Source organism: Anopheles gambiae, chromosome 2 (genome assembly GCF_943734735.2).
Source record: "Anopheles gambiae chromosome 2, idAnoGambNW_F1_1, whole genome shotgun sequence".
In the NCBI taxonomy this organism is placed as follows: domain Eukaryota; kingdom Metazoa; phylum Arthropoda; class Insecta; order Diptera; family Culicidae; genus Anopheles; species Anopheles gambiae.
The window spans coordinates 20,983,980-21,007,915 of NC_064601.1; the positions used below are offsets into that span (position 1 = coordinate 20,983,980).

Below are 23,936 nucleotides of genomic sequence, written 5' to 3' on the forward strand. Positions count from 1 at the left end.
CGATATGCAGGTGAAGGTGATGTCCGAAAAACCGGTCCCAGTAGAAGAGATATGGTAATGTAACGTGCTCTCGCAGTGAAGTTTTTGGGTTAGATATGACCGAGTAGAATGATACTTAAATTAAAGTTTTATTAGCTTGTCGTTAAGTTGCTGTTTCGAATTTGACAGAAAGATACATTCGTTATATCATGGATTGCTTGTATGATGAAATGCTTTGCCAGTTTTTGGTGGTAAATTTGAGGAAGGCAGATGAAGTTGTGAATTCAAAATCTTTGGAGCCTATCGTTTTGAACTAACCCCCTTCAAAATGCTACAATCCCACGGATACATTAATTTGTCCTGTTGTATTAGATAAAAAACGGTTACGATCAAGTGATCATACACGATTTGTAGGAGGAAAAAAAAGGAGGCACAAATAAGCTTCCTTTTATCAACTGTAGGCCAGTAATTAAGACACATCTAATACGTTCTGAGAAGGATGTAGTTAGTCTTTTGCAATTAATCCTGGTTCGAACTGAGACATCTTGGAATTGACATGATAAACAAACCATTGATGATCATTCCTTCAAATCAATTCCTATTCACCAATTCAATAAAAACCATTCAAAATTTTAAAGTGTAACCCATTTCCTACTGCATTTCAAGGGCAAACACTGTGGTCTGAACTCTCACTGCACTTACTTTACCACCAAGAACGATTCCGTTCGTTGTAGCTCAAGTCGCAGCTCATGCTCCCGGTACAGTGGCAGCATCTGCGTCAACTTGTGCAGACACACCCCACACATTAAAAGCAGCAGTAAAAAGCTGCCGATGATGATGTAACTGTGGAACTGTTTATTGGTGTTAATGAACAAACCAGATTCGTCCGGAGGTAAGAAGAATCGTGCCAGTTCCACATAAAACCTGTAAAGTAAAAGCCCGTCCGAGATGGAAAACATATTGAGAAGCGCCTTGAGCGTTCTTTTAGCTCCACACAAGCACACACACACACACCCTTGCAAGAACGGAGGGATTACTGTTTTCCTCCTCCGGGGTGGTCGATAATGGTGTGGTAAAATTGACAATCGGTCGTTCCCAACCCAAAAGGGTTCTAGCGAGCGGGAGCGGAAAAATGGAAAGCGCAAAGGACTCGCAAAGGAATCTCTCTCCCTCTCCCCATTCCAGGGCCAAGTGTTTAATTAAAGCAGTGGACGAGAGTTGGGACGGGACAGCAATCATCGCTAAGTGTTCCCCTTTTAGGAAGGGAGGGCGGAGGGAGATAGTTCTCCGCCGTTCCGTTCGGGTTCTTATCCAAGAAAATGATGCACAAACCACCGTGCGAAGGGAGAAAAGGCGAACGAAACAAGTAATAAACACCACAATTGTGTGCGAGGGGCAAGATGTCGCAAAAGCAGGCACTCTGCTGGTAGACGCAGGGCATTCCGTTCATCTCAGACCCAGACCCGGTGGCAATTGATGATAATGGAAGCTTTGATTAAGCAAACCGTACCATCATCAGCTGCAGCAGCAACACCACCACCACTACGGGGGCAAGCCGTTGGCGAAGGAATAAGATTCTAAGTAGCGTGTAGCCTTCTCTCTTAGCAATCGTTCTGGTAATTATTGGGAAATGTTGAGGCATCGGGGTAGGACCGGCCTGCCGGGACAGCACTAGACGACAACTCTTGTCGTCCCGTCTAGACGACGAGCGGTCACTGCACCGGGACTGCACCGTTAAAAAGATCGGTTGTTCGGGTGTGTCCGATCGCTTTGTGCACTAAACTAAAAAGCCACGCGATCGTGCAATCGATCGGCATCATTTCGGTCGCATCCATTGGAAATGATGCCAAGATCACGCAGCTCAGACCGTTTAATTAACAAAAACCGTGTCACAGCACAGACACAGCACAGACCCGGTTCGGTTTCGGTTAACAGTGACACTGAAAAAAGATAGCGCGCGGCCGCACGAGTGCATCTCAGGTCAGGTCAGCCGCTGGGATGACACCCAGAAACACGACCGTCGACAAGTGGAGAGGGAGAATCCATTGGGTTCAATGAATCCGACATAAACCCACTTTTTCAACCGGCGGGAGGTTGCCCCAGTTGACTAAATTGACCCACTGGGTGTAGACAATTTTGTCTGCTTTTGTGACATCTACCCCTCAGAGACACAGCCACACACACACACACACACACACACCGTGTGTATGTGCGTCTGTGTGTATGCAGGCCGTGATTTATCTCAATCACCCAATGCAACTATCATCTTGCCGCGGATGCTCACGCAGGCCGGAGGCGAGGAGTCGTGCAAGCCAAACGGAAGATAGTTTGTATGCAACGTAGCTAAAATGGCTGTGTGCGCGACGTGCGGCCGTACAAACGTCTGACATACTTTCACTTTCCTTTTGACCACAGCACGGCGGGTACCCAGCAGTAGCAGCCGCCACCGCCGCCGCATCCGAGTTGGCTGTGGATAAAATGGATGAATCAAGCGCATCACAAGCGGCGCGGAGACAGCTTGGGAACTGGGCCGGGAGGATTTCTTCGGCAATTGATTCGGCCGCTTGCCGGCAGTAGCAGGCGCAGCAGTAGCAACACAGCAACACTTACCAGTTGACTTAACTCAATCGCTGTAAATTGATGTCAAGAACTCTCCCACCAGTGGCTTAAGGGCGTATGGTACGGGCGGACATCGACCTAGGGCAGCCGTTCCGAATTGGGATGGCGCAGTTGGGCAAAGTTGAGGATAACAAAAAAAAACAACACGCGGAAGTACCATTCAATTGAGTTGGTTCGATGACATCTGGAAGAGGAGGGATGTTCCAAGATGAAGATCTTCCCCTTTTGTCCCTTCAACTCCGGGGACAACTATGCGGGGCTTTGGAGTTTGTGGAGGGTCTCATTGGGAAGATACCGCCCTGGAGAGCGAAGATGTTTGAATCGTTGGTGTTAATTGATGTCAATTTCCTCCCAGGATACGATCGTCAACCACCCCTCCCAAACGTTAGCCGTTATTGGTCTGGATTGCGATCAATTTGCGTGCTGTCTGCAGGAGAATGTTTCCCGATTCGTTAGTCTTCGGCTGAGGCTCTCAATTGCCGGCAGGGTGTATAAGATACAGGCAAACGGCTTCTTGGTCTCATCAACGTAACGTTGGGTAATATCAGAAATTCACTTCTTCGTTAGCATCATAACACGACTCCTAAAACGAAACTGCGCTTCGTACTCCAGAAGTCATCCAGAATATTCAACCCTTGTCATGATACTCTCTGTCTCTCTCTCTCTCTGTCTCTCTCTCTCACAAACATAAACTCCCCAAAAGAGGTGCTGTTATTTGTTCTTAGTCACCCCAAAGCGGGACCGAAAATCCCTGCTCATCCCTTATGCGTTCTTGTTGTTTTGGGGCACCTCGAAATCGGCACACTCAGACACACACACACACACACACACTCCTCGAATGACGCAAACAGGGTCATTTGCCTTGGTTGGCCGGAATGGCAGGCGAATGACCCCTTTGGATGCGCACCTCCTTCTCTTACCTTTGTGTGTGTGTGTGTGTGTGTTTTATTCGGTGGGAAGAACCCAAAACCCATCGAAGCGTATCATCAAAACATCAAATCGTCCGCAACCACCCACCGTCCCCAGGTTCTACTCCCAAGGTTCTCTCTATTTCTCTCTCTCTCTCTCTCTCTCTCTCTCTCTCTTCTACTCCTTTCTTCAAAAACAAAATCAAAACAACAAGCCACACGTACAAATTAGTACGCATACCCATACCAATGGCAGCAGGCACTGACAAAAAAACAACAACATTCCGCAACATCGTCAACAACAACCACGGGCGGATGGTTGGTTGGCCCCTTCGGAGGGTCTAGCGGTGCCAGAGTCTTCCCGGGTGTTTTGTTTTGTTTTTGTTTGGAATCTCCGCACAGAACAAAGAGAGACGAAGAGAGCGACTGAGAGAGAGAGAGAGATTCTGGGACTGTCCGTTTATTCACCTGCACTGACCTACGCCACGACCGCGGATTAATTCATGCCACCAGCGGCCTTCCCTTGCACCCTGGAACGCTTCATATCACAACACTTTGCTTTGGATGAGTGGTCGTGTGTGTGTGTGTGATTCCTCCCCTCCTCCCCCACCCTGACTAACACTCCCCCAGGGCCATTAGATCAGCGTTCGTGGTTGATTCTATTGCCACTTTTCCAAACTTATTCGCCCAACGAACGAGAGAAGATCCAAAAGAGCGGGAAAAGTACAACCCCAAGAGAGAGGGAGAGAGAGAGAGAGAGAGAAGAGAGAGAGGGAGAGAGAAGAGTAGGCCGTTGAACTTTAAAAAGTTCTTTGACTTTCAGCCGTTGTTTGTGCCATTATGGTCAGCGAACTCGCCACACACAGGTACGAGGTACGGGGGGCCGTCTTGGAGCGTCTTCTTCGGAACGGATTTTTCGATCACACAGAGCGGGACGTTTGCCCAATTCCCCGGGATCGGTCATGCTACCCCTTCCGTCCTCTCCTTTTGCTGCTGTTGTTGTTATCATTGTGTGTGTGTGTGTATGTGTGCGCACGCGCAGTGGACAGAAGGGAATCAGGTTCTGTTTGGCCCACCAATGCCCACTGGCCACAGTCGTAAAGCCGGGACGGGTCGGATGTTCATAACGGTAGAACTGCAAAACGGTTCGCTAGAACCATCAATCATAGATCCAGTGTGCGCTTTTTTTTTGCCTTTGTTTTTCTATGCTCTCTGCCCTCTATGTGTGCCGTGTGCCAATGTTTCGATTTGAGTTTTATTTATTGCAACAGGAAACAGTTTTCCCAGTTGGTGGCGCAAAAATTCGCAACCATCCCGTTGATACGCCGCGAACCGTTGCGGGGCACAAAATTGCGGTCCATTTCCGGCGTGTTTGTGTGTGTGTCCACATTCACCCTGAGGGTGGTTTCCAAATCATTCCTTGCTGTGAATGTTCCATTCCAACCTGTTGTTGTTTGAGCTGGCCAGTTTCGTACCGTAGTTTTTCTTTCTTTCTTTTAACAGCATGATCGTTTCGAGTTCGGTAGGCGGTTCCGAGCGGTGGTGCATCCGAGCGTGTTGCATTTGGCATGGCATGGAGCGCTGCGATTGAACCGGTTTAATTCTGGATCTTTTCGGCTATCGTGCTGGCATCTGCTCCCGAAGCGGAAAAAGAAGCGAAAAAAACAGCTGTTTTTCACTAATCGAAAGCATAACGCTTGATGCAATCGTTTCGTACCGGTAGATCCGATGTGAAGAGCCGATCAGCAGCAGCAGCATCGAGCGGGTACGTTGACCCGGGAGCCGCTCAAATTGCATAAATTGTAGATGAGTTGAGCTGCTCTGCCGTGCCGTGGTTGTTCTATTTTTAGGCTCTTCTGCGGCTCTGCCAGCGGCAATGATTGGCAGATTTAAGCAGCAGCACCCCGCCCAGGGCGGGGGGAGGGATTGGGCGCGCTTCTAACTCATGGCGCGTCGCCTGCTAACCTCGAAGCCCACTGAAACGCCGTTGCGTAGCGTGGTGGTAAGCATTCTTCCCGATTGGGCTCCCGGACGATGGGTGGACAAACTGTCTTTTGACCTAGAATGAGGGGGAGGGGTGCGAGCTGGAAGATGGCAAACACGCAGAAATGCCGCGTGGACGATCGCTGCCCCTGTATGCTGCTGCTGCTGCTGCTCCCGGGTGAGAATGAGTGATAGAATGAAAAGTCTCCCGTTAAGCACAGAACAAAAACAACGAAAACGAAAAAGAAAACGAGAACAACAACAACAACAACATAGACCCCGTTGCACACTCCCCGCTCCCCGGGAACACATTGCATCATCAAGCCCCCCTCTCCGCAGGCTGCTCTGTGTCGGTGCTTGCCACACGTCCTCCACGGCACACCTGGGAGCGGTCCTGTTCCTTGCCGGCTTTTCCCCCGTCTTTTCTATTCTTTCCCGCTATCCCGTACTGCAACGGTGCACATGCTTTGCTTCCCCCTTTGGAAGCTTAAGACTCCCGGGCACCGCACCTCCCGGCCGGTCACCCCCGGTGGTTGGTTTTATTTTCGTTATTTATTTTTATTTGCCCGTCTCGATTGCAAGCGGGGGAACGTGATCGTAAAGCAAAAAAAAAAAAAGGTTGCATAACATGCGCGATCCCTGGGGAGTCAGTGTGTGTATGTGTGTTTATGTGTGTCTGAGTGTGCGGCTGGTTTTTTGCGATGATGCGAAGGAATGCATGCGGCATATCGGGGCACCGAGCCGACAAGTATGGCAAGTTCATTCCTCCTGGCGCCTCCACGTGTGCCTGTCTGTACGTTCGCGCGTGTGTATGTGTGTGTGTGTGTGTGTGTTTGGTGGGAAGTTCTACGCCATGATGAGCAGAGCCAGGAGAAGTATTTCGACACATGGCGATTTTACTTGGGAGTTGATCGTGGACACTTTTATGTTATATTTTTCAAGTTGCTTTAACGTTTTGAAAAAATAACGAAAGGAAAATTTTCATATAATTTTTGGGGAATTTTGATCCATGTGATTCATGTGGATTTGAATAAGGATAAATGCGAAAATCGTTTTAAAAAGGTATAACAAAACCGATTATTGTGTCAAAACCAAATTAAAGATTATAAAATATGAGTAATAAGAACAATTAGATGATTTTTAAAACATGCACAAATAATGTGTAAAAAATGAACATAATAACTAAAACACGAAAAATGACATGCAAATAAAAAAAATAAAGTAGGAAACCCAAATCGAAAAATGAAACAAACAAACAAGGTCGCGACAAGTAAGATAGAAAGTATGAAACCAAGAGTAGTTAAATCAACTAAAACATGATCCAAACATACAAGCAAATAAAAGAAAAACTTAACATCACATAGAAGCTCCGGCCCAAGAACCAATAAGGTTAATAAAGTTAATAAACAATAGAAAAAGAGAACAAAAATAAAACATAGCTCAGCTGTTCGGAATCTTCTGAACTATGGAAGTTTACTTGATTATCTGCTATAAAGATAACATACAATAACAACATTACAGTAAGAAAGAAGCAAGCATTTCACGGCCCCACGGCTGTCCTTCGTCGAGCATCTGCTAACAAGGAAGTGAAGCAAGGTTTAGGTCGCATATCTCATCGGATACCCAAGGCCAGAACGATATGGCGAGCGAGTGTAACCATCATGACCTCGCATCCCCTCATTCTCCGTTTTTTTGCCATGCCCCTTCAATGTCATGATCATCCCGTGCGCCGAGCCCGTGCAGAATTCGTAATAAAAACGGACCCATAAGAACACGTTTTTTTGGCAATTTAAGCAACACATCTGAATACGTTTGGCCAAAATTTACCTAAACAATCCGCCTCCTTGCAAAGCGGCAAACAACCCGGAACATCGAATGGACCGCGAAAATCCTCCCCCGAAGTCGGCCCATATCGGACAACATTCGAAGGCGAACCTCGCCACCTCTTGATCTTGATCGGTCCGATCGACGGAAGGATCGGTGTTCCGGATGGGGTGGGTGGCTCACCTTCAGCCGCGACTGGACGCGATGGCGCGAATTTGCATGGATCGCGCGAAGTGACGACGAAGTGAGCGTGAGGTGATGAGCCGATTCGCGGTAGCATCCGCGATAGTGTCGTCGTTTGGAGGGTGAAATTGATCGGTCACAAAGACGCTCCATAAATCACGACCCCCTCCCTCTGCGATCCTCCCTCTCCACTTACCCTGCTCCAATCGACGTGCGTTCAGTGGAATGGGAAAAGAGGAAACGACCACACACACACACACACGCACACCTTGTCACGGTAACGATCGATGGCTAGAGAGCGATCGATTTCCGGATGTGACTTTCCTCACGGCAAACAAGTCGCCCGTTCGGCGTCATCGTCGTCGCCCCGCTCCGTCGTAGCCATCCACCGTTTGGTGCGAATGTCGAATGCATAATCCATTGTGCTGCAAGGTGAGGGGGCAGTAATGGGGCTCGCCGCATTATGCAATTTGCCTGCAGAGGATCGAACGCAGTTTTAAATGCGTTCTTTGCCTTTTCGCTGCCCTTCTTTGGGGAATCCTCTTCGTTGGCATCGTTGGAGCTTTTCTCCTCCCTCCAGCCAGCACCTTCTGCACGACGAAGATGATCTTTTCCAGCCACCCATCGCCGCCTCCTTCGCTGACATCAGCTGACGATTGCCCGTTGTCAATTCAGTGTCGCCGGATCGAATCTTATCGGGTGACAGTGTTTGGTGTCGCTTGTGCTTCTTTGGGCAGCCTGCATTGTCATCAAGGTCAATAGGAAGCGCCAACAGTGTGTCGAAGGCTTCCGGAAACTAATGCAGTTCCCGTGGAACAGCCCCCCCATGGGAGGGACTAGATCATATCATTCTGTCCCATTTTGAGGCGCTTCGATTGGGTTTGGGGTAAATATGTACCGTGTAAACCATGGTGGTGGGAATTGACTGCAGGGAAATTACCGGTGCAATCTGGGAGTCAATAGTTATTTTCCACCCATATGTAATCATGTAATTCTGCTACAATATATTGTTCCAATTTCTATAGAACTCAAAAAAGATGTTTAATTTAAGAAATTTTGCAATTTTCGTCCCTGCAAGTCACCTTTTTTCTACAATAAATAGCTGTGTTTGTTAAAAAATATTTAATTAAAGATTTGTTTTTAATTAAAGAGACAAATAATTGGTATTTTAGTAGAAATTAGGCGGCAAATACTGTATAATCTATTAAACTAAACAACACTAAACAACCCTTGTTCAGTGCAACAAAAAGAGGTCTTAAAACAGAAAATACAATGTACCCAAGTACCAGCAAGATCGCACACAAGATAAGTGCTAAAAGCATGAAAATGCGAAAGAAAAAGTAGCTGTGCCAAAGCTGCTTCGCCAAGTTGATAAAAGTGATGTAAAAGTAGCCAATTATAGCGCCAAATGCTGCGCGTCAAGTGGAGCTAAACCCAACGTTATCGCAGGCAGGCGTGCATGACACCAAGGTTATTTGCATCCGTCTTGATAAAGAATGTCTTCGGTGTTTCGTGTGAGGCACATGTGCTTTAATCTGACGCATTTTTATACTTTTACCATTTTTCGTCCGTCTCATTAGTTGCTTTTCATAAGATAGCTTCGAATAGTTAAACACTTTTTACTTGGCCGTATAAAGTGTGAGCGATTGGCTGAAACAATGAACTTGAAAATGGTCGTTCAAAGTCATCGCCACTGTTCTAGAGCAATCATCTGCCCAGCGGAAAACGGAATCAGATAACAACAACAACAAAAATCACGGTCATCTGCTGGTGGAACAATTTAACGCAACAGACAAAGAAAAACAAAAACCCCAACAAATGAACAAATCGATCGAAATTGACACGCGCCTACCATCATACGCGCGGACGCCCTAGTGCGCTGCCATCCCGTTCATCCCGTTGATGAAGTTGAATTAAATCGACGGCCGGAGGACGGGTGAACCGTACTACGGGGCGCAATTGACGAAATGTCCCCGCATGATCGTGAACTTCACCTCCACGCAAGATTCGTGGTCGGGTGAGGGGTGCTTCGATCGAAGTTGGCTATGCTCAACCCTTCGCCAACGTTCCTTTGCCGCTCCCTGGTTTGTGCAGGGTTAGAAGTGACAGCGAGAGTAAACACGGTGACAAAGCATGAAAAAGCCTGCACATCGTCACCGGGGAGGTGACCAACGTGACGGTTGTTTTTTTGCTCGTTTTTTTTTTTTTTTTGGACAACCAACCGCGGTGGAGTTCATTCACCCCGGGCACACAATTCTGGGTGGTGCTGTGGTGGCTGGCGCCAAGATCGTGGATGCGCGGATGCGCGGTTGCGTGTTTGTGTTTGGCGTGTCGTCGTTATCTGCGTGTCGTCGTGGTCCGAGAGTACGCTCCGCACAAGCTGGCTCCGGTCTTGGACTTGGCGGTCCGATTGTAAGCTGGCAATAAATTAAATGTTTAGACATGCTCCAGGCGAACCATTACCTATCACTACGTGCAGCACTATCAAAGGAGAGCAGCCCTAATTAGATGAATGAGTGTGTGTGTGTGTGTTTTACATACGTGGCATAGTAACATTGCATTGTTAAAAGACACCACTTTTACTCTACTATTAGGAGCGGTTTGCTGTGTTTTGCTCATAGATGGCGCTGCCTAATGTACCCGGGATTGAGAGGATCACATGATCACATCTCCCATCAAACACTCCAATCGCAGCAAATAAAGCCGGCAGAACTTGGTCCCGATACGGTCGATCGCCATTGACCCGCATTTTTTGGCCAAATTTCACCCTCGCAAAATTCCAAGAAATTGGCCCGGATGAAATCATCCCTCATCGGATGTGTATGTGTGTGTGTGTATTTTTGTTGGACGTTCCTACCGGGGGCGGTAGTAGTACCATCTTATCGGTACCAGTGACACAAGTTTGTTTGCGCATCTCGATGAGTACAAAAAAGACAGAACAAACGAACACAATTTCGGGTGTAAGTGTACAAAAATGGCAACGGTTTTGTGCAAATGTGTATGCCATTGCCCTGCGGAGATGTAACAAACAAAAATTGTGCGAAATTTACGCGAAAAACATGTGGTCTCCCTCCCGGCAGCACTTGTTTGAACAAAAATTCGGCTTTGGAGTGTATTATTTGCATAGCTGAAGGTGTGGTTGAAGAGAGGAGGGGGGGGGAGGTGCTTTGACGCGTTTTCGATCCTCCAACCCCTAAACCTCCCCCTGCGATCGCATCACCGTCCGATTGAACACTTGCACAGGGATCAATGGCACACCGTCTGCATGCGGCAGGGCGAGTTGAGGTTCCTTGAGGGGCACGAAAATTGAAAAAATCAATCCGCCCTGCTTGTAACTGGGAGTGTTTGTTGGGTTTCAACAACGTTGGTGTTGATGTGATTAATATTGTAGTTTATTTTGTGTGCGTGTGTGAGTTTTGGCAAACAGAGTGTGTTTGCGAAGAAAGTGACCGGCACGCAGTGTTTGCTATTCTTTTGCCAAATTTCACCCAAAATTTAACACATGACGCACGGCACGATTGGGTGTGAAAGTGCCCCGATGAGTCACCTGAGAGGAAGAATCTCCTGCTTCCAACCAGAACAATAGGATCAAAAACTTAATAAAAACTTAACCTCACGTTACTTAAATAGATTACACTGCAATTTTTTTCATCCAATTTTTAAAACCCTTTTTTTCACAACATGGCCCAACTCTTGCCCACTCCCAGCTACAGGTGTCAGCTGATCGCGAAAGCCCACACCGATCCCTGGGCACACAGCATACCCGACCCGGCCCGACGACTTGACAGGTCCGTTTCGCCATACCGTGTGTGAGCGTGCGCGCGCGCCCAAAATGGGGTGCCCCAAAGCGGCGGCCAAGACATTTTGCTACCTTGGGAAACCCCCGGCCTTCCACGTGCAGATAAAAGAGGGAACCTAGCGACTGCCGCCATCGACACGCTTACTTACCCAAGAACTTAGAAAACCGTCCGCGACGTTCGCTGAATGGGCTCCGGCTCCGGCGGGTCCAATATATAAATGCAGGGAGGAAAGAAGTGGAGAAGGTCGCTACCAGCCGGGCTGCGGCTATGATGCAACCTGCTGCAAACTGCAACTGCACCGCAGACGCGCACTTAGATGTGTGTTTGTTTTTGTTGTTGTTGTTGGTGCTACCACATTAAGCTGTCAGAAGAACGGCACACACGCAGCGACAACAGAACACCGGCACGCATTCACGTAGACACACGCACGCACGCAGGGGAGGCCTGTGAAGGCTACCTTCAAACCGAACGAGCCCACCTGGTTCCCACGATTGCAGGGCGGGTGGGGGGAGGGGGGGGTGTAGATAGGTGGAAAACGGTGCGCAGAGGGAAGGGCGATCAAACTGTACTATCGCCCTCGGGAGGTGTGGGGCGGGTGTCGTGGTAATGGCGCAACCTGTACGGCCAGCGGAAGCGTTTGATTTGAGAATTTGTTGCACTCGCGACGCGCTCACTAACAAAGACGCACGGCGGGGGGGGAGGGGGGGGAATTCTTCCTAAAATAGCTTCCCTTTAAAAGTGGAAGGAAGCAGGTGGGAGGGTAGGAACGGGAGGCCGGAGGGTGGTGGAATCTTCACTCTCGCTGCCTCCGACTGTTTGATGAGTTCCGATGACGTTGGCAATGGAATGGGCAAAACTTTCAAGGGCGTCTTTCGCTGCCGGGAGATCCTCGTTTGTGCCCGTGTGTGTGTTGTTGTTGTGGCAAAAGGATTTGCGCTCTTTCACCTTTGTAGAATTTCGCCGCAAGGCACAACAGGAACGCGCGGGCGGCCGAGCTCGCCTGCTTATCACCGCGACATTGATCTTCTGCGCACGGAGGAGGCGCGCGCGCGCACGATTGCTACTTTGCCCCACAGCCTCGTTTTTATTTTCGCTTGCCTGCTTCACACTTCTCCTTTGCTGTGTCGTTCTACCACGCCGTTCTACGGCGGCTGGTGAAGCCGTTTTCTGAGCCCTGAACCACACGCACACGCGGCTAGAGAGACAGAGACAGACACGGCACCGAGCGTGTGTGACCGTGTGTGCTGTTCTAGTGTTGTACACTTTAATCACACGTACTTGAAGGTGTCACACTTCCGGCCACGCAATCGGCAACCATTCACGCCGGTTCACACACACACGCACACGTAAAAGGATACACTACACCGATCGACCGATCGAAGGGACAAAACACGGGGGCGCGCGCGGGCCCCACTACAAGGCAGAGCAAAAGCTGATCGGACGCACACACGGAGCACGCACTTCTGCACCGGACCAACGTTGAGCGCTTTCTGACGGTCGGACAGGGGATGCCAGCGCATGCCGCCCAATCCAACAACTCACACACAAGCACACCTCCGAGCGTCGCCGCTATAGCTGCGGTTTCGGCTCGGCGTTCGGCTTTTCGGACGCGTCGCGAGAGCGCGCCTCCCCGGTTTCGACGGTACGGCGCGCTGGCCGCCGAAGATCCTCGCGCACATGGAGCGATGCTGCTTATCTCGCGCGGGAGCAAGCAAGCAATCCGCGTGCCGCAGAGAATCTTATGCTGCCGCTGGCGATCTTCCGCCTCGGTCGCACATCGGGATGATCGCGAGTGAGAGTGTAGTGCCGCGCAGCGCTGCGAAGAGAGCCGGCGGCCGGTTTGTTTGTTTTGGGACTTACCTTACCTGCGCACGTTTGACTTTGATCAGGGAACGGGGGGGGGGAGGGAGTGTGGGGGGGGGGGGGGTAAGTAGATGACGATGCGGGGATAAATGAGAGTTTGCACTCTCTCTCGCGCTTTGCAATGATTTTCCAACCTCAACCTGCTCCCCCTCCTCCGTGAGAGAGAAAGTGAATGGGAGACGGTGAGAGCGTTAGTGTGCGAGAGGCTTTTCAGGGGTGCAAGCAATAGGGGTTGGTGCAATGATTGTCGATTGGCTAATGGGGGTTGATGTTTTATGACGAGTGGTTTCGTGTAAGGATATGCTGAATGATAAGCAACACGGGAAATTTCACTTTCGGCTTAGGTTGTTGTACGGAAATGCAATCAGAGAAAAGCCTTTTTTTAATTGCAAGATTTTCATAAAACTTAATCGTTTAAATTTATAATTGTAATAATTTAGCAACATTTCACCACGGATGCATTCTACCAACCAAAAATGGCCAAATGGTAGAAGAAAACTCTCAGCTTGAGCTCATAATATGACTCTACTTCTGTGTCATCTTTAAGATCATAAATGTACTAGAATTTTAAACGTATTTTTATTATTTTATTAAGATTATTTTACTGTTTCTTAGAAATGTCTCTCGATTGATTGGTTGCATTCGTCACTTTTTTTGTTTTAAAAATAATGGAACATTTTAACAAACGGTTAAACTGGTAAATGAGAAACAGTTTGAAATCCTTTACAAACCCTGTAAGAGACTTCTAGGCTATAAATAGTATATTTTGTCTTCTCACCCACACAGCTTTGCTTTTTTATTTAACTGTTCTACGATTACATAGTGCTTGTGTACCTTATATATTTTACTTCATGTTCATACATTTCATGTTCATTTCAGCGCTATTATGTGTATACTTTATGCAATAATACACAAACATAAGGATATTACATGCATTTTGCAAGGAAGAGGTAAATTACTACAATCAAAACAATAACTAAAATAAGATGTATTTTTTTTAATGTTCTAGGCTTTTTTAGTTTCATTTTTTTTTTTTTGATAGATAAATTCAAACAAATCAACACAAATACAATCATCCCTTCTTCTACATGAGCTCCTCAATCGCCTTGAATAGTTTGCTTACCAAGGCTCATCCATTCCGAATGGTAAAAACTCAACCAAAGCATGCGCCAAGAAGGAACCAGTTGCAAAACAAAACAAAAAGGCAACCAATTGTGAAAATTACTGCAATGGCAACCGATCACCAGCCCAAGCCCCCGTAGCCCAATGACGAAATCATACGTTAAAGGAAAAACATTACATACATTCTCATCTTCCTTCTCCCTTGCTCCGTCCCTTTCGGCGGGGTAGATTTCCTCGAGTATGAACGATTGTTTCCCTGCTTGCTCGATTTATCCAGTGTGCACGATTTATTTGCTGCAACATTGTAACTGCAACTAACCATCAACGGTTCAAGAATTGCGAGGATTCCTTTTTTCCTGCTTCCTTCCTTTCCGGCCCTCTCTCTCTCTCTCTCGCACACACACAAACTCTTCATCTGCCTCTGCCTGCTGTAGTCGGCATCGAGATCATGATCAAGGATCTGCGTTGCGCAAGTTTTCACACGGCCGAGCCGATCATTACGCTGCTTACGATGGAGCTTACCGCACGACGTAAACAAACAAACAACGCCAAAGGTTCAAATCATCCCCCAGATCGTCGCAAGAATTGGCCAGAACGTAAAAGCAACAGCAGCAGCAGCGGCAGCAGCAGTACAACAACCTGACACCAATTACGATCACATTAGCGCAGTTGCCTTTGTTGGTCGGCTGCATTTTCCGGGAAAAGGGTCTCATCCCAGCGTGCGCGTGCTTGTGCGCGGCACCGACCGAACGGAGCATAATTTATGCGAGCGAATGACATGCTCACGAGGGCCGCCGCGTAATCATGGCTGCTCCGGGATTGTTTTGACACGCACGGAACCAACGCAGGATGTAGCATCAGCAGCAGCAGCAGCAGCAGCAGCAACAGCAATGCGCGCGATCACTCATTAATATTTATGAAACGAAGCCACCAACCTTTGCTCCAGCCTCTCCCCCCCGGATGCGCCCATCCTCCCATGATGATCGTAAGGATCACACACCGATCGGGTGCGGCGCATGGCGAATTGTTAATTAAAAAGCTTGTGCTACGATCCTCCGGGCTGGGCTGATGAGCGATCAAATTGGTTACCACCCCTCCCCCGAGGGCGTTCTGGCTTCGCCTGGTTCACCGATAGCACCGGACGACGGCGGGCACCGAAACGGAAAGGACCTTCGGCCGATCACCGCCGCCGATAACAACAGATGACCTCCGTGTGCGGGATATTTGCCATCCCAAGGTCTCGAAGCCAAGTGGAGCAGCAGCCAAGGGAAGCAGATGGAGGAATGGTCGAGATTCTTACGCCTCGCCCGAGCGGAAGAGATTACAGGCAGAACCGTCTACGCTGGAAACAATCAGCCAGATAATTATATCACCTGGACCGCTTCCAGCACACACGCACACACACAAGCGCACACGTGGGGTGAAAAGTGAAAAGGGTGAACCGCACAGTGTTTATGCTTGCTGCTGCGGCATTTCGTACGTCCTCCGGTGTCGGTGTCGTGTTGTTGTTACCTTGCGCGATGCAATTACCGCGGATAAACGGTGACGCGACGGATGTCACATCCCAACGATCGGATCGGCGCATGGGAACCGGTTTGCCGGACGTTGGGATCCAGCTGGCAGGATGGCATGGCTGGGCTGTTTTGATTTAGAACGGGCCACGGTCGAGACTGTGCGCTGGCTATGGAGAGGTAGGATGCGGCGGGAAGCAGCAACCAGCGGAATGTTGGAATGCTGCAGCAGCGGTAATGTGCTGCGAAATTCGTTCTCGGGCTGAAGTGAGAAGCAATGTTATGAAATTCACAGCAATATGCAGTAAAGTGTAAAGTGAAGTGAAGAGTGAAGAACCTCTAGGATGAAGTATTTCGCTAAAACTACGGCTAGACGGTGCATCGCTTTTGAATGTATTATTTAGTCATCCAGAAGTAGTGTAAGGTGGTGGCCTAAGAGATGCACAGCTTAAAGTGACATCTATTTAAGGGAAATTAACTATACATGTTGGGTTATATTAGCTATAGAAGTATGCAGAGAGACGTATTGGGCCTGTTCTTTATCAAAAGTGCTGTTGGAGATGCTATTAATCTTTCAATGTAGTGGAAAGTAGCCATACTGTTGAATTGAGGATTACCGAATTGTGAGTTCAATAGTTAACGGTTTGATATTGACAGAATTGTAAAGGTAAAGGTATAAGATATCCTGCTAGAGAATATCCCTTTGAAACTTTACATCAGTGGCAACTGATACATTAACCTCAAAACGTTTGGAGAAGTTAGTTTGGATGGTAAATTTTAGGCGAAAAATTATTCTTTCGTGTAATTTCTTATGAGCGGGGGTTTTCAAAAGAGTAAAGTTGCCAAATTTGGTATAAACTATTTCATTTGGTCCGATTAAAGGGCTACGAAACGTTGTTTCAAGGTTCTATGCTAAACTTCAAAGGTTACGCCCAAATAAATGGCTCCTAAATCAATGTCTATACCAGTCTTGGGATAAGTGGACAAGCTCATACCTATTCCGTACTACTGCCAAAACCTTAGCAAACCTATATGTTGTGTCCGCACAAATGAAACAAGAGACACTGTGTGTACGGCACAAACAGAATATATTATATTGTCACTATCTTTGGTATCGTTTACAATAACACGTATATAAATAATATAAGCGCAACACACACACACGCAATGCGGGGAGAGGACGACTGGTCCTGCTCGCGCCGCGATCCTCACTGAGGACGTCACCGGATGACAGCCCTGCTGTCAACGGCGAGCCCTCAGGATGAGGCAGCGGTCTGTCCACAACATCTCCCCGTTTTAATTAGGCCGGTACGGCTTAAGCCGACGCAGCGGTTTTAATGTAATTAAAACCGGCGTGGCAAGCGTACGGCTCAAGTGGCGCTGTGTAAAACAGGGGAGAGTGCTGACCGGCCTCTGCGTTAAACGCTCGAATGAGATGAGCGTTGCGGGCTGCAACAGGGGGCAGCCGATGTGCTGCGCTCGCTCGTTCCGTTGCAGCCTCTGTGGTGTTGTTGTTGTTGTCGGTGCCACTGCAGCTGATGACGCTGCCGCTGTCGTACGTAGTTGCACCGGACGCCGATGATGCTGCTGAGGCAGCTCTACGAATGCTGCTGCCGTTGGGGCGTCGATGAGCGGCTGAGCAGGGGGCGGCCGTGGTGCCGCGCGCGCTTGGACCGCTCAGCCGGTACCGCTGCACAGGGGCGACCGTGATGTCGCTGCCGGTGAACTGCTGTGCAGGGCGCGCAGGATGATGGTGATGATGATGACGATGCGAGTGCACAGCGGGCGACCGTGATGCCGCGCACGACGACTGTGCACTCGGGACACATGTGATGGTGCTGCACAGGGGCGACAGTGGTGTCGCCGTCGAGACGCACCTGTGCAGCTGGAGCGCCGGCGATGAAGATGGACAGGGGGCAGCCGATATGCCTCAGCCTGCTCACCGGGCTCGACGATGATGCTGGTGCAGCAAGGGCGGCCGTAATGCCGCGCACGACAATACTGCACCAGTGTGTGTCCGATGACGCTGCAGCGGGCGGCGGTGATGCCGTGTGTCGTCGCTCCAAGGCGGAATATCCCCTCGCCTTGGCCGGAATACGCTGCAGCGGAGTGAGGATCCTCTTCGGGGCTTCGCGCAAGACCGAGCGTGCCCATCCTGCGCGATGGCGGTTGCGCGATGGTGGAACCGCGATGGTGACCTCCGTGCTGCGTCGGTCCTTTGTAGGATCCCCCCCTACGCGAGGAGCATCCCATCCTCGTCGCCACTGTTGTGTCCGCACAAAACAAACATGAGACGGTGGTGTGTACGGCACAAACAGAATATGTATATTTTATTCTACTCTTTGGTATCGTTATACAATAACACGTAATACACAATAACGCATACACACACGCAATGCGGGGAGAGGACGACTGGTCCTGCTCGCGCCGCGATCCTCACTGAGGACGTCACCGGATGACAGCCCTGCTGTCAACGGCGAGCCCTCAGGATGAGGCAGCGGTCTGTCCACAACACTATAGCCATACTTTGAATCTAATTTTCTACCTTTTTTATGCGGAAACTGATCATGAACCTTTATCGATCATAGCAGTAACGCTAAACCCATACGTGACATGCTGGAATTGATCGTTATACCATATTGGTCCTGGAAAACATACCGGTACAAGCCGTGGTCCCGAACCCATATCTGTCTTGAAACTGATTTTAAACCCAACACGATTTCAAATCCATGATAGTTCTGGAACTGGTAACGTACCCTAATTAGTCCTGGAATTGATTCAGAATCTATACCGGACCTGGAAATGATATAATTGTTAGTTCCAGTCCAAAAACTATACCTGAATCTGTCTCAATAATGGCACGGATCGCGAACATACTCCGGTCAAACACCCGATAGTTGATCACGATTATGGGTAACGCACAATAAATCGTAGGAACCAACGAAAAAACTATGGAAAGCAACCAAAACTTATCGGGAAACACACTCGCACATCACAAAACCCTGGGAAACCCTTGAAGGTTCTTGAAGCTTTTGTTAATCAATTTCATTATGCACCAAACTGATAAAATTATATTGTACTCAATATTAGTAATCTAAAAATATTTCAAAAGATATGATGTTTTGATAATTATCCCTTTTCTAATATAAAAAAAAATCTAATTTGCATTAATTACATTTCAATTGCATCTCCAATATAGCCCTGCATCCCTACCACGGAGCTAAAAATATATCATTACATCATAAACATCAGACAGCCTATCGGCTTCCTCAAAGTTTTGAACACTCCCTAACCAAACACGCTAATTTTATGCATTGAATTTTGTGTCCGAGCGTGTTTTCCTACGCGCTGGAAAATCCGCACAGCTACTTAAGCACTTGTTTACATCCCTATTACCTGTGGGCTTTTCCGAGAAAAGGGCTAAGCAACTCGGCCACCCGCGTTGACGACCACCTGTTATTGAAAACGCTTTTCTCACCTTCTCAACCGGAGTGTGGCAAACAATGGGATTACACTGACCAGTAAAAGGAAAGGGGGAACAGAAAGCAAGAACGAAACGAAAAACTGTCACAATAAATCAAAAGCATTTCCATATCTGCTCTTGGGTCGGGTTTGATGTTGCGAAACTGCGAAAGATGACGATGAGCTTAGCCCATGGTTACGAGTGTTAAATGTGTGTTGGTTTTTTGCTGTTGCTGTTTTCGTTTTCCCATTTCGATTTGCAGTATCTTCCGTATCGGTATGGTTTCCCCGGTGACGTATGATGGTGAAACGAATGATCGATATTTGCATTTGCAGCGAGGAGATAAAGCATCTCGGGGTGGAAAACGGAGTGGTGATGGAAATTGGCCAGCAAATAAATAATACCATCAGTGAATGGGGAATCAATCGAACCGCAAGCTAGTATAAAAGCGTACGCCCGACGGTAGCCAGGACATATTCGTCTAACGGCAGCTAGTGTGATCGGTGTTTTCGAATCGTGTATCCTTCCGGAACGTGTGTCAGTTTTCCGAAACTATTTCAACAATCATTATGAATTCAATCAGGTGAAATATATGAGCATACCAACGTTTGTTCCATCTCATTTGTTATAATAATTGGTGTGTGTGTGTGTGTGTGTGTGTGTGTTTTTGCGTGTCAAATCATCCTTAAAGCTCGTCCCGTCATCTTGCGGCTAAGCTCTTCCTGCTAGTCGCGCTGTGTGCCGTGCTGCTTCCGGTTCCGAGCGCTGGCCAGGTAACGTTTTCCCGCGATTGGAATGCGGGCAAGCGGGCGATGCCGGACTCGCCGGTCAGCGGGGTGGCCGAATGCTCTGCCATCTGGCGTTCGGTGAACAACTTGTGCGCGGCTGTAACGGTGAGTGAGAATCGTTGCGCAGTGACTGCTGTATGGTTTAGTTTTAGATTTTTGTGAGCTCATTGATTAGTTAGAAAATGATTAATGTGGATTTTTTTTTATGTGAGAATTGAAAGCTTATAGACGGTACCACTACACTAAGGAGATATTTTTTAATGCTAATTGACGTATGATATATCCGATTTCCATTTTTTTAGTTTCATGATAAATGTTATGTTGTCAGCAATAATTTTAAATTAATTTATAAATAGTTAGAACTATGCCATATGGAAGCGAATATTACGGAGGCAATTTTTACAGAGTTTAAATTAAAACAATACTCTGTTACGTTTTTGAGTCATATTAAGGTTTAAAATGTAAAATGTGTTTTATAATTTTTGCACAAAATTTAGCTTTCGTGCAATAAAAAAAAAACCCGCAATCATATTTTACCTCCGCGTTTGATAAAAACATCCCACTGTTTCACGTGTCTTGCTTCCATAAGCTTACACCAGAGAGCGCTTTACGCATGGTTTATGTCTTAGCTAAATGTACCGCGCGGTCGAAGGGATATTTTGTGGATTGGGATATTTTCATCGAGGATTTGTGAACTCGATGAAAACAGCGGTCCCATTTGCGCTGAAATGTTCACCTTTTTGAACAGAACGAAGTTAAATTAATTGTCTATTAAATTACAAGAATACAGAGTAAATATTTTTAATATGATGTACACACATCTAAACAGTTGAATTATTTACCATTTCCATACTAAAATACATAACTTTTTGTCAACTAAAACTACACACTCGTTACAGAAAAATATTCAACACCTAACGCTGTGCGAAACACGCTCCCTGCTTAAATCACTGCAAACGGATGAGTCATCGATGGAGAGCAACAGCGGGAACAACTTGCCAATGTTTTCCAACAACCATATCTAACCTGCATCTCCGTTTGATGGAAAGAAGAAAAACAGCACTGTAGACTTAAACAGTGCTGGTAGTATCTGAGACCGTTTGCAATGGGACATACGCTGACCGAATTCGCTTCAATTACAAACTACAGAGAGAAAAAATCCTTTTATTTAAATCCCACTCGAATAATGTTCCATTTCCTTAATACTTCTGGAAACCTGCCTTTACATTGAAATCCACACAAACACACACTTGTTTTAATGTATCCAGTAATGATTGCATCGTAAACCTTCTAAACAAAATGAACATGTCCCATTGCGCATAGTGTAGCATAACATATTGCATCGCGCAAGCAAAGAAGAAAAAAAAACATACAAAAAAATAATGACAAAAAAATTAAATAAAAATACAGTCATAATAATAAAAATCCTATCCGTGTGTGCTCCAACCAACGAACTCAGTAGTAGTGTTTCAGGAAGCTTCCACCGAACATGTCACCTTCTCACGTCAGCTCTTTCTCTTTTTCTTTCTACTGCGATTTGGTGATTACCAAAGGAATTCTGTTTGATTTTTGGTTCCCTTTTCGGTTGCTCGTGCTTTTGCTTCTGAGCCTGAGTTTGAAAGAAAGCAATGACGTGCGGGAACCATTGCCCTGCCCGGCCAGAATGGGTGAATTGAAAATTAATTTCTGTCAGAATAATATTTTCTTTTCTGTTCCACTCGGCGGAGTAAGAAAGCAAGCCGCGGCTCGCGAAGGGGTGTGGAGCACATTTGGCCGCCCGTTTTGATGATCATTCGTCGATGATGAGTTCATTTGGCTATTACTGTTCGTGGGCAAAGGGAGCAAGAGTGTCTTTCCGACATTTTTATGATAATTTAATCTTCATTATCAAAACTATTTGTTCACAACTTTTAGGGGTTCGTTTAGAAGAACTAAGCAATTGAATTCGTGCTGGGCAATATATTTAAAAAGAGGCGCGAAACGCCCAACCAATGGGTGGATAGACACGCAAGCTCTCATACACACAAACACACACACACACACACACACACACACACACAGGGCCCAGTAATAATTGTAAACCAGAGTCGGCGCGCAACATGGCCACGGTGTTTGCGTGATGATTATTAATGAGCGTCATATTATCGTCTTCCAAATGCTACCGCACGCCACCACGAGAAGAAGCTTGAGCAGCGGTGAGAAGCATTTTTCCTGCCCCGGGACGGTTGAATGTCGGGACTGTCTACTTGAACGATTAACTTCAAACAGTGCATGACAGTGATGGTGAACAAAACAAAAAAAAATAATAACGCAATAGGGAAGGGCCAAGAGTCCAAGAATGTACCACTTCACACTCGCGCTCACACACCTCTAGCACTTATGTTTGCCTAATGATTTCCCATCCACTGCTTGTGAACGAACGACAGCCCAACAGAGGCCACTACTACTAAAGAAACCATACGACTCCATCACACCAATTTTGTTTGTGGCCGATCGGTTTTTTCTTCGCAACTGCAGACTAACATCAAAGGATCAATTAAACCTCATCCACTCACAGCAAGTGCTGAAAGTGGGAGGAAAAATGAATGGATGCCGCACACTCATTACTACCCGGTAGTCAGATCCGGGAAGGAAGGGAGGGAAAAAACGGACGACTCACGATCGACTTTGACGATCGACTGGAACGCGCTATTGTTGTTTTTGTCGGCTTACCGGCAACTATGCCACTAAAACGCCCCAAAAGATGGTCCGCTTCGCCATCGTGGCAAAACACACTTGAGGCACGGACGAATCGAGCGGCATGAGTGAATTCATCGTGGTGTTGATATTGAAATTGAAAACTAATGAACATGATTGTGAAGTTATTGGAATTTCCTTTCCGCGTGCTTGTGTGAAGATCGTTGTTTGATGGCTGACTCAGTTGCTATTGTGAAAGGTTGCCCGTTTTAATTCGAATGGTGCATGAATGAACGTAATACAAATAATTAAGTGTGTGAAGTAGCCGAGACAAGCTTATATCTCATTCTTTGGGGGAAAATTCAGCATCATTCATCGGGGCTAAAGCATGTATTTTCATAAGTGCATTAAGCGACTATTTCCTCGAATTTACTTTTTATAGACTTCTTCTTCTTCTTTTGGCTCAACAACCGTTGTCGGTCAAGGCCTGCCTCCGTACCACTTTCTTGTGGAGTTGGGCTTTCAGTGACTTATTGATTCCCCCCATAGCAGGATAGTCAGTCCTACGTATGGCGGCACGGTCTATTTGGGGCTTAAACCCATGACGGGCATGTTATTAAGTCGTACAGGTTGACGACTGTACTACGAGACCGGCCAACTTTTTATATACATTAAGGGCAAAATGCTACTAGGGTTATCGAAAAATTGCATTATTCAGATGCAATATCACAAAGTGTTAACATTGAACAAACGTTAAAGTAGATCCATCCCTAAGTGATACTAAGGCATTAAAGTAGAGAGTGAGATACAAATTTAAATTCCAATGTTAATGCATTACAGTCTTTCCCCGAGTTACGCGAATAATGCGTTCCGGAGACATTCGCGTAACTCGGATTTTCGCGTTAGTCGAATATCACGGTTTACAGCCAAAATATACAAGATTAATAATGATTTTTGATTGAATTTAGTTCATTTATGTAATTTATAACGTATTTGATGCAGTTGGTGTAGACAAATCGGTTGTTTCTGTGTTTTAGTGATTTTTAAACTTTTGAAAAAATTGCAAATTATTTTTCATTTGACAATTGATGGACAAAATTGTACTGATTTGACATCAGAACTGTCAAAAATAAAAAATCGCGTAACTCGAAACCCCCTAACACGAGTGTCGCGTAACTCGGGGAAAGACTGTACTTAGGATATGACGTTTCATGTAA

At 46.9% G+C, this 23,936-nt stretch overlaps 2 protein-coding genes across 2 annotated transcripts in view; one reads left to right on the top strand and one right to left on the bottom strand.

The window, feature by feature from the left end:
* LOC1273531 (ecdysone 20-monooxygenase) overlaps positions 1–12,938 on the bottom strand; it is a 28,395-nt gene extending 15,457 nt beyond the window's left edge. Inside the window, exon 1 of the mRNA XM_061652336.1 lies at positions 11,445–12,938. The gene's annotated coding sequence lies outside the window, so the exon portion shown is untranslated. The remainder of the gene's footprint in view (positions 1–11,444) is intronic.
* A 6,740-nt stretch (positions 12,939–19,678) lies between these two features.
* Positions 19,679–21,493, top strand: LOC3290616 (adipokinetic hormone/corazonin-related peptide). Its single transcript, XM_563757.4, has 3 exons — positions 19,679–19,838; positions 19,947–20,148; positions 20,943–21,493. Exons 1-3 carry the CDS (start codon positions 19,825–19,827, stop codon positions 21,066–21,068), a joined length of 342 nt encoding a protein of 113 aa, XP_563757.1. The 5' UTR covers positions 19,679–19,824; the 3' UTR covers positions 21,069–21,493.
* The last annotated feature ends 2,443 nt before the right edge of the window (positions 21,494–23,936 follow it).

Bases quoted from the DNA above. Each gene is read 5' to 3' on its own strand.
- LOC3290616 (XM_563757.4), top strand. The intron at 20,149-20,942 runs GTGAGTGAGAAT...CACTCGTTACAG, and splicing joins ACTTGTGCGCGGCTGTAACG to AAAAATATTCAACACCTAAC.